Consider the following 11567-nt stretch of genomic DNA (forward strand, 5'->3'; position numbering starts at 1 on the left):
GGAAATCCAAGCAACACACACAAAATGCTGGAGGAACTCAGCAGGCCAGGCAGCATCTATGGAAAAGAGAAAACAGTCGATGTTTCGGGCTGAGACCCTTCACTGGGACCCTTGAATTCACCCTAACATCCCGGCTATGTGGATGAGAATCAGCTTCTCCAGCCTCCTGAGGACCCACAGACAGACAACCCCTTGGTATTAACTCGAGTGATCTCACTGTTACCACTACCCTAGGGCACTGTGACTGTGTACCTGCATCCTTTCATAACCATCATTTACATAAATGCTTAAAAACTGAGAAAGGCATAACAATCCACCTGACACATTATATTTCGTTCTCCAGATCATGGCCCATTTAAACCTGCACTTCGGTTTTCTGTTAGCCAGACAAAGGAATGGTGGGAACAGTAGGTTAAATTAAATGATTGTGGGGTGTTGACGGTTCTGTTTCACTAAAATGTTTTAGGGGTAAGTTTGCCATTTCTCGTCTTGACGGAGACGTGTCGATTAAATGTCAGTCTGACCAGTAACACCCGCAGCCCAGAAATAAACGAGTTTTTTTTAAGCATTTCCCTCTCGGGCTCGCTGTAAATGTTCTGCCAGTGTTCATTGAAGCGGCTCGAAGGCTGGGCCGGCTGCTAAGTAAATAGACGTGGTTGTTGTTGGTGTTTTAAATCTCAGCGGGAACCCGCAGCTTTTGAACCAGGAAGTGGAACGGGTTCGGCGGCGATGGCCGCGGTTCTGTTGCAAGTTCTTGGCGCCTTCAGAACTGGAGCTCCTGGGAACCCCGGGACTACTGGAAATCTCAGGAATAATGGAAACCCAAGTGGTTCTGGGGATTCTGCGAACAAACCATCCTACGGTCCCAGGAGTACTGTTGATACTGTGAAGACTGGGGATTTCGCGAACATTAGAAATTCGGGGAACTCTGGAGGCGCCGGGAATACTGAAGATCCCTGCAATGCTATACACCTCGGGAGGACTGTAGGTCCCGTGAGTTCGGTGGATCCCGGGATCTGGGACGGCTCGGACATGGGGGGCTGCCTGTTGATGGGGACGAGGTCCCAGGCCAAGACCTGGCTACTGTTCCAGGCCGCCGCCGCGGTGGCGGGCCGAGACGGGGGGCGGGTGCTCCTACTCGCCCCCCGCCCGCTACGGGCGCTGCCCGCCCCGCTGCTGCAGCTGGAGCCCCCCGGCCTACGGCGACTGCAGCTGGTGTACCCCCGCTCGGCCCGGCAGCTGCTGCACGCCGTGGCCTCCCTACACGAAAGTCCGGCCAGGCCGCCCGCCCTCATCCTTCTGGACGGCGCCGACGAGTTCCTGCGGGGGGACCGGGACGTGGGCGGAGAGGCGGCCCTACTCGCTGCCCTGCTGCGGGACACTGCGGCCTGGGCCAACGGGAGGCTTTCCCCCAGCACCCAGTGCCAGGTCATTGTAACCCTGCAGGTAATACTCCAAGACCACAGTAGTGCGTCCATAACACCCCATGACTATAATACCACAACACCATGACCACAAGTTCATAATACCTCAAGACCATAATATCACAACATCATGTCCATAAGACCAGTATAAAACACAAGCATAATACCACAATACTGCAGGATCATAATATCACAAGATCATATTACCGCAAGACTATAAGCCATACAAACAGAATCTGCTCTACTGTCCCCTCCCAACCCCATTTTCCTGCCTTATCCCTATAACCCTTAATCCCCTCACTCAACCTCCACTTTAAATGCACCCAGTGACTTGGCTTCCTCTGCTGTCTGAGGCAATGAATTCCACAGATTCACCATTCCTGGCCAAAGAAATTCCTCCTCATCTCTGCTCTAAAGAGTTGCCCCTTTATCCTGAGGTTGTGCCCTCTGGTGCTAGATTTTCCCACTACTGGGAACACCCTCTCCACTTCCACTCTATCTGGGCCTTTCAATATTCAGTGGGTTTCCAAGTGATCCCCCAACTGTCTTCTACATTTTAGTGAGTACAGGCCCAGAGACATAAAACACTTTTCACGCGTTAACAATTTCATAAGTCTGGATGTTCACCTTTATTCTGGTGAACATCCGGATTCTTTTCAATACCAGCATATTGTTTTTTAGGGCGCCATGTTAGCGAACTGCTGTTTACAGCTCAGGGTGTTTAGGTCAGAGTTCAATTCCGGCATGCTCTGTAAGCAAGTTTGTAAGTTCCATGCCCCTTTGCGTGTGGGTTTCCTCCTGGTGCTCCAGTTTCTTTCCACAGGTCAAAGACATACCAGTTAGTTAATTGGTCATTGTAAACTGGTGCATGATTAGGCTATGATTAAATTGGTGGGTTGCTGGGCGGCATGGCTCGAAGATCCAGTAGAGCCCGTTCCGCACTGCATAAATAAAATTCAAAAACTGATAAATAAAATAAAATCATTAAAAGACGAGGCCCATAACTGTTCACGATACTCCAAATGTGGTTGGACACAACGTCTTATAAAGCCTTAGAATTCCCGAGGCCCTTTGTTTGTCAGGGTCAACCATGGATATTGCATCCTAGCTGATACGCAAGCCAGGGATGTACAATATGGAGAGCACGTTGTTGCCCGTGCTGCAGGCTCCTCTCCACACAGCTGATGGAACAGCAGAGACCGATATAGTCTGGCACCAGTGATGCCAGTCATGTTGAACTCAACATAGGACTGCCTTAGAGTCTCCAGCTCCAAATTTTTCCTCGAGGTTTACTCCCAAAGCTTTTCCCATCAGTGGGTATAGCCGCCAGGAGATTTAAGATCAGAGTTTTCCTTCTAGATGATCTGCCAACCAAATTGATGAGCCCTGTCTGCCTGAAGTGAGTGGTTTTAAGGCGCCAGCAACCTCGCTTTGCCCTTTCTCCTCTCAGTAAAAGTGGTTCCGCCGGGCTTAGTAGCTAAGCTACACTTGAAGGCCAGGAGTTGGACTTGGTTATCAGTGGCTATTTGAGACGCATACCGTTGGAGCAGTTAATAGGTAGTGGGAGCTTATCCTCACTACCCCTATTCTAGTCTGTGCGAAATGAATGCATTTGTCTTCCTTACTACCAATCAACCTGCACATTAGCTTTTAGGAATGCTGCACCTTGGATTTCTGGAATCTCTCCTTTTTTAGAAAACAGTCTTGGCTATGGAAGCCAAGTCATTGAGTATAATTAAAGTGGAGCTGGATAGGTTCTTCATTAATCAGCGTTTCAAATGTTACAAGGAAAAAGCAGGAGAATGGGATTGTGAGGATTATTAAATCAACCTTGATGAAATGACAGAGCAGACTCGTTAGGCCGAATGGCCTACTCTGCTCCCTAGTCTTATGGTCTTAGAGTCAATGCCATTATTCCGTCTACCAAAGTGTATGGCCATACACTTCCATACTCTGTATTCTGTATGCCACTTCTTTGCCCATTTTTCCAAGCCATCCTTTTGTAGCCTCCCTGCTTCTTCAACTCTAGCTGACCCTCCACCTATTTTTGTATCATATGTAGATGAATATAAACCAGCTTTAACCCTTCTGCATTACACTTCACAGCCTCAAAATAAAGAGATGTACCTTTAGCAGTTAATGTATGAGGAGTACAAAAAAGCTGGATGAACTCAGCAGGTCGGGCAGCATCCACTGAAAGAAGCAGTCAACGTTTCGGGTCAGGTGAGTCCTGACGAAGGGTTTTGACCCGAAACGTTGACTGCTTCTTTCAACAGATGCTGCCCGACCTGCTGAGTTCATCCAGCTTTTTTGTACATCTTGATTTGACCACAGCATCTGCAGTGAACTTTGTGTTTAATGTATGAAGAGTGTTTGATATCTCTGGGCCTGAGCTCGATGGAGCTCAGAAGGTTGCGGGGGTAGAGATCTGATTGAAAACCAATTGAACATTGAAAGGTCTAGATGGAGAAGATGTTTCCTATGGTGGAGGAGTCTCGGATTTAAGGGCACAGCCTCAGAATGGAAGGGTGCCCTTTAGAACAGAGATGAGGAGGAATTTCTTCCACCAGAAATAAACTGGTTAATATTATCACATGTACCGAGGTACAGTGAAAAACTTGGCTCGCATACCGTTCATACAGATCAATTTATTATAACAGTGCATTGAGGTAATACAAAGTACAAAGAGTAACAGAATGCAGAATGGAGTGTTACAGTTACAAAGAAAGAGCTGTCGAGGTAGACAATAAGTCGCAAAGGTCAAGAATCTATCTTATCGTAGTTGAGTTCATTGCCAAGGAGGACTATGAAAGCCAAATCATTGTGTATATTTAAGGCAGAGATTGATAAGTTCTTGGTTCATTACAGGGAAAAGGTGGAAGAAAAAAAATCAGCCATGATTGAATGGCAGGACAGATTCATTCGGCTAAATGGCCTAATTCTGTTCCTATACACTCAGTGGGCACATATGTTAGGTAACACACACAAAATGCTGGTGGAACGCAGCAGGTCAGGCAGCATCTATAGGGAGAAGTACAGTCGATGTTTTGGGTCGAGACCCTTCGTCAGGACTAACTGAAAGAAGAGATAGTAGGAGATTTGAGAGGGGGAGGGGTGAAGCTAAGAGCTCGAAAGTTGATTGGCAAAAGGGATACAGAGCTGGCGAGGATCATGGGACGGGAGGCCTCGGGAGAAAGAATGGGGGAGGGGAGCACCAGAGGGAGATGGAGAACAGGCAAGGAGTGATGGTGAGAGGGGCAGAGAGGGAAAAAAAGGTGTGTGTGTGGGGGGGAATAATAAGTAAATAACAGATGGGGTAAGGAGGAGGAGGGGCATTAACAGAAGTTAGAGAAATCAATGTTCATGCCATCAGTTTGGAGGCTACCTAGACGGAATATAAGGTGTTGTTCCTCCAACCTGAGTGTGGCTTCATCTTGTCAGTAGAGGAGGCCATGGATAGAAATATCAGAATGGGAATGGGACGTGGAATTAACCCTCCAAACCAAAGGTGAAGTCACGGGCACCCACATGTGTCCCAGCTATGCCTGTCTTTTTGTTGGAACAGTCCATGTTCCAAGTCTATACGGGTATCCGTCCCCCACTTTTCCTTTGCTACATCAACGACTGCATTGGCGCTGTCTCCTGCACGCATGCTGAGCTTGTTGACTTCATTAACTTTGCCTCCAACTTTCACCCAGCCCTCAAATTTACCTGGTCCATTTCCGACACCTCCCTCCCCTTTCTTGATCTTTCTGTCTCCATCTCTGGAGACGGCTTATCTACTGATATCTACTATAAGTCAATGGACTCACAGCTACCTGGACTATTCCTCTTACCACCCTGTCTCTTGCAAAAATGCCATCCCCTTCTCACAATTCCTCCGTCTCCGCCTCATCTGCTCTCAGGATGAGGTTTTTCATTCCAGGGCGAAGGAGATGTCTTCCTTTTTTAAACAAAGGGGCTTCCCTTCGTCCACCATCAACTCTGCTCTCAAACACATCTCCCATTTCCCACACATCTGCCCTCACCCCATCCACCCACCACCCCACTCGGGATAGGGTTCCCCTTGTCCTCACCTACCACCCCACCAGCCTCCAGGTCCAACATATAATTCTCCGTAACTTCTGCCACCTCCATCAGGATCCCACCACCAAGCACAACTTTCCCTCCCCCCCCCCCCTTTCTGCTTTCTGCAGGGATCGCTCCCTATGCAACTCCCTGTCCATTCGTTCCCCCCCCCCCCCCCATCCCTTTGCACCGATCCCCCTCCCGGCACTTATTGTAAGCGGAACAAGTGCTACATCTGCCCTTACACTTCCTCCCTCGCCACCGTTCAGGGCCCCAGACAGTCCTTGCAGGTGAGGCGACACTTCACCTGTGAGTCGGCTGGTGTGGTATACTGCGTCCAGTGCTCCTGGTGCATCCTTCTATATATTGGTGAGACCCAACACAGACTGGGAGACTGTTTCGCTAAACACCTACGCTGTGTCCACCAGAGAAAGCAGGATCTCCCAGTGGCCACACATTTTAATTCTACGTCCCATTCCCATTCTGATATGTCTGTCATTTTGGATTTCCCCCTCCCCCCCCACTTTCAAATCTCTTACTATCTCTTCTTTCAGTTAGTCCTGACGAAGGGTCTCAGCCCGAAATGTCGACTGTACCTTTTCCTGTAGTTGCTGCCTGGCCTGCTGCGTTCCACCAGCATTTTGTGTCTGTTGCTTGAATTTCCAGCATCTGCAGATTTCCTCGTGTTTACATATGTTAGGTACACCTGTACATCTTTGTTAATGCAAGTATCTAATAAGCTAATCATATGGCAGCAACTCAATGCACTAAATGCAAACATGATCAAGAGGTTCAGTTGTTCAGACCAAACTTCAAAATGGGGAAGGAAATGTGATCCAAGTTACTTTGACTGTGGAATGATTGTTAGTGCTGAACAGAGTGGTCTCCTGAGATTTTCATGCACAACAGTCTGTGGATCAGGGGTTCCCATCCTGGGGTCCATGGACCCTACTCAAGGGTTTAGAAAGAATGGTGCGAGAAGCAAGAAACATCCCATAAGTGACTGTTCTGTGGGTGAAATCACCTTGATAATGAGAGACGTCAGAGGAGAATGTACCTAATAAAGTGGCCACTGAATGTATCGTAAAGAACTCACTGATTTCTTCTTAATTCTTAGAAGTTCAGATATAGTTTATCTTAGTGGGCACTATGGTCAGCAGGCACACATTGGGCTGAAGGGCCTTTTTCTGTGCTATATTACTCTATGACTGAGTTGTTCTAGATTTGTAATTGGTTTACTAATGTCACAAGTACTGTGAATCTTCCCCCCCCCCCCCACCCAAGTACTAGAAAATGTAAAAGACAAACTTGGGTTGTTTTCTCTGGAACATCGCAGGCTCATGGGAGATCTGATGAGATTATGAGAGGCATAGGTAAGGTGGACAGTCGGAAGCTTTTTTCCATGGTAGAAATGTCAATACAAGGGTGACTTGCATTTAAGGTGAGAGGGGGAAAGTTCAAAGGAGATGTGCAAAGCAGGTTTTTTTTTACATGGAGTGCGGTAGGTGCCTGGGATAATGTGGTGGCAGATATACTAGTGGTATTTAAGCTGCTGATTGTGCAGGGCATGGAGGGATACAGACCAGATATATATAGGATAGACTGACTGATTAGTGACAGTCAACATGGCTTTGTGCATGGTAGATCACGTCTAACCAAGAGAATTTTTTGAGAAGATTACCAGGAAAGTTGATGAAGGAAAGACAGTGAATGTTGTCTACGTGGTCTTTATCAAGGCTATTGTCAAAATCCCACATGGAGAATGGTCAAGAAGGTTCAGTTGCTTTTGGATGAGCTAGTAAAATGGATTAGACATTGGCTTCTCAGAAGAAGCCAGGTGGTTGTAGATGGCTGCCTCTCTGACTGGAGGCATGCAACAAGTGGTGAGCCACAGGGATCAGTGCTGGGTACGCTGTTGTTTGTTGTCTATATCAACAATCTGGATGATAATGTGATAAACTGGATCTGTAAATTTTCAAATGACACCAAGATTGGGGGTGTAGTGGACAACGAAGAATGTGGTCAAAGCTTGCAGCGCTATCTGGACCAACTGGAAAAATGGCCTGAAAACTGGCAGATGAAATTTAATGCAGACAAGTGTGAGGTGTTGTAGTTTGGGAGAACAAACCAGGACACGACTTACAAAGTGAACGGTAGAGCACAGTGGAATGCGGTAGCACAGAAGGATCTGGGAGTACAAATCAATAATTCCTTGAAATTAACTTTATAGGTAGATGGGGTTGTAAAGAAAGGTATCAAAAAGATTGAAAGAGTAAAGAGAGGATTTACAAGCATGTTGACAGGAGGATCTGAGTTAAGGGAAAGGCTCAGTGGCTGAGGACTTTATTCACTGGAGTGGAGGAGAATGACAAGAGGGGTATAGGTGGAGTTAATGTAAACAGGCGTTTTCTATTGACATTTGGTGACTAGAACTAAAGGTCTAGTTAGGTTAAGGGTGAAGGGTGAAATATTTCAAGGGAACCTGAGGGGAACTTTTGCATTCAAATGATGGTGAGAGTGTGGATCGAGCTGCCAGTGAAAGTGGTAGGTGTGGGTTTGATTTCAACATTTAAGAGGAGTTTGGATAAGTACATGGATAGGAGAGGTATGGTCCAGGTGTGGGTTGATAGGTCCAAGCAGGTTAACAGTTCGGTATAGTCTAGGGCCTGTTCCTGTGCCGTGGTGCTCTGTGACTCAAGGGGGGATTATCACATTTACTCAGGCATCCCTCATCACCCTCAGACCAGGGCGAGAAGCACCTGGAGGAACCCAGTGGGTCAGGCAGCATCTGTAGATACAGAGGGATTGTCGATGTTTTGGCAAGACTGGAGTTGGAGGCCTGATGTTTGGGTCCCTTCATCAGCCAGTCTGGACTTCAGTCCTCAACCAGAGTTCTGCTTCACTGTTATCAGTGAGTCCTGGGTCGATACTGAAGATCAAAGCCTGAAAGTCAATTGGAAGCCCAGAAGTCTAAGGCCCGACGGCCACAGCCCCAAGACTGTGAGTCTGCTCGAGAAGTTGAAGGCCGAAGGTCTATGAATCCATGAGTCTTTTGAAGGCTGGAGGTAGCCTGTCCTGGGGTTGGAGGATCGTGAATGTGCGAGGTTGGGAGAAATAAGTCTTGTTTTGCTTTGTTGCTTGGTGTGCTATTTTGCTGCTTTTTGTTGTTGCTGGAATATGTGGTGACACTTGCGGTCTGTCCCACTGTAATCTTAGGTGTGTTGGTTATTAATGCAAATAACACATTTCACTGCATGTTTTGATGTACATGTGATAAATAAATAAATCTGACTTTTGCTTGGCACCCTGCTTTGGGATACAAAATGCTGACAAACGCTCTGCCTCCATAGATGCTGCTCAAATGGCTGAGTTCCTCTAGCATGGCAGTCTCCCAAGCTGCCAATCCACATACTAGAGGCTAAATGGCTGTGTGGTAAATCATTGACTCATTAACCCATTAAAGTACCTTCTGATTGTTGCTTATTTAGTACCAGTATGCACATTGGCTAACAAGTACTTTTCACTTCTAACTCTGGTATGTCTAATATTAGAGAGCAGCCGAGAGGGCTAAGTTCAAAGGAGACGCGCAGGTCAAGTATTTAACATAGAGTGGTGGGCGCCTAAATACATTGCCAGGGGTGGTGGTGGAGACAGATACAACAGAGATATTTAAGAGGCTGTTAGAAAGGCACATGAATGTGCAGAGAATAGAGGGATGTTAGCATTGTGTGGGTAGAAGGGATTAGTTTACCTGGGTACTTAATTATGAATTTAATATGGTTTGGCACAACATTGGGGGCCAGAGGGCTTTTCCTGTGCTGCACTGTTTTATGTTCTGTGTTCTAACTCCTCAGACTCTAACTCAAATGGAGAATGCTGCTGATCTGGGCCTCCAAGTGTTGGAGCGTTACTTCTCAGTGAAGTGTATGGTGAATGAGCAACAATGTCACGTGGAAGGGGCTCAAAGATACCTCACTTCTTTCTCTGGACTGGTGAAGAAGGAGATTGGAGGGGTGCGTGTACCTCAAATCGAGGAGGACTACACCTGGGAACTGCTTTTTGAGGGTGACAATATTTCAGGAATCCATCGTGTAACAAGGGAAGAGAGGAAACGTGAAGTAGCCCAGGACGGGTGAGGACAGCAAGAAAGAGCATTCAACTGATTGATGGTCAACTTTCGGATGTAAGAGCTTTCAAGATGCATTTGATATTTTCTTCTTTAGCGTCCAACTCCACTTTGAGGACACTGACTGTCTTTGTTGTCACTGTTCCATTTGTAAAAGACAGTTAACTAAGGTACTTGGTGCATAGTAAAGGTGCCAGGTATTTAACAAGACAATAGATATGTTCATCTTTAATGTTTTGGTAATAGTAAAACAAAATGTCACTGCTAAAGGGTATCAGGTAAGAGAGTGTGGGAGGCACTCATCTGGTCAGGAGAGAAAATAGCACTATTAACATTTCAGGATGACATCTTTCTGTCTTTTTCTCAAAGTACCAGTGGTGTTCAAACTGTTGGATTTTGTGATTCGGGTAGGAGGTTTGAAGACTGAAAATCTTTAGTGGATCAGTTACCATTGCCAACTGGTATAGACATTGTGTATAAAGTTAACTGCTGTATTATACAACATTTCTAACCCAACAAAGACAATTCCTGGCAGATACGCCATGGCAAGCTTTTAGACTGAGACCAAAGTTGCAAGTGGAGTTTGGAGGTCAAAGTCTTCAAAACCAGAAAATGCAGGAGTTCAAAAAGAGAAACAGAGTTTGATGTTTCAAGGCAAAGACTGGAAAAGTAAAATAAAGTCAGTTCATTCTATGTGGCAGAGGGAGAGATGTACAATATAGGTACCACAACATGCTGTGTTTCCAGCAGTTTTGTTTTAGCTTTAGATTTCCTTTGGATAGTCTTTACTGCTAGAGTGACTAATCGACAATGTATTTCAATGGGATGAGCTTCAGAGAAGAGGTTTCCATCTCCACATCACTCAATAACAACATCGTTGATCACGGCCAAAAGGGAAATCTTAATGGCTTTAATGGTCAGAGGCAAAATAACACAGGTCACAAACAGGATCAATGCCAGAGATCAGAGCTTCTGCTGCAGAGCACGCAGTTTATCTGCCCTTCCCCACTTCTTTTCAATTTTAATTATGAGGGCTGAATAAAGATTTATTTATTTTATGATTACAGTCCTGCTTTTAACTTCACCACAAGCCATGTCAGAAAACGCAGACCCAAAATCCTCACCTCAGGGATAATTTGCTTTGAAGTCTTTTGGCACAAGCTATGTATTTCTTTCTGTTTGGACAGGATTATTTTCCTCTTCAGGAAGGGTTGAATTTCATCACAATTTCCTGTTGCTGTCAGATTGATCTCCATCTGGAAGTGTTTGTCAGAAGTGTTCGGTAAATATTCAAGTTTTTCTATAACAGCCCCAGGTCTGACTGGTTGCTGATGTACCATGTCCAGACAGAAACATTGGTCAGATACTAAGAATGGGTCCAGTCTCTGCATTCAAACAGAGCAGTTGCCAATGAAGGATGTGGTGACAATTTCTTCTAAGAGAGGTTTAAAATAAACCAATTGAGTTTTATTTTTCAAGCTACTTTGAAGAATTATTTCTTGATGTTGCCATTTATACTACCTTGGAATAAAAATTAACTTGTTTGTGTGTTTCTGCTGTCAATGTACATTCTTCACACCTTGTCACCAACAGAGACTATCTGTTCTCTGAAGACCAGCAAACAATGGCAGTCTAGGATATCCTCCCCATACAGATGAGTCATTCCTGCTCACTTCCCTGTGGGGTAGGTGATATCGTTCATCAGCGGACTTGCAGCCCATTGTGTTAGACATGTAAGAGGGGAGAGGGTTAAAAGGAACGAGGGACCAGTTCTTTCACACAGAGGGTGCCGGGTAAATGGAATCAGCTGCCAGAGGTGGTGGTAGGTGCAACTACAGTATTTAGAAGACATTTGGTATATGAATGGGAAAGGGTTAGAACAGGGGTTCCCAACCTTGTGTCCACAGTTAGTGGTTGGGGTCTTTCGTCGGGAACCCCTGGTTTAGAGG

The 11567-nt window shown here is 45.9% G+C and overlaps 1 protein-coding gene across 1 annotated transcript; it reads left to right on the top strand.

Annotated features, from left to right (window-relative positions):
- Nucleotides 1–677: 677 nt before the first annotated feature.
- LOC132406351 (uncharacterized) lies at nt 678–11168 on the top strand. Its single transcript, XM_059991899.1, has 2 exons — nt 678–1446; nt 9347–11168. The coding sequence occupies exons 1-2, from the start codon at nt 730–732 to the stop codon at nt 9626–9628; spliced, it is 999 nt and encodes a 332-aa protein (XP_059847882.1). The 5' UTR covers nt 678–729; the 3' UTR covers nt 9629–11168.
- The last annotated feature ends 399 nt before the right edge of the window (nt 11169–11567 follow it).

Source organism: Hypanus sabinus, chromosome 16 (genome assembly GCF_030144855.1).
Source record: "Hypanus sabinus isolate sHypSab1 chromosome 16, sHypSab1.hap1, whole genome shotgun sequence".
NCBI lineage: Eukaryota > Metazoa > Chordata > Chondrichthyes > Myliobatiformes > Dasyatidae > Hypanus > Hypanus sabinus.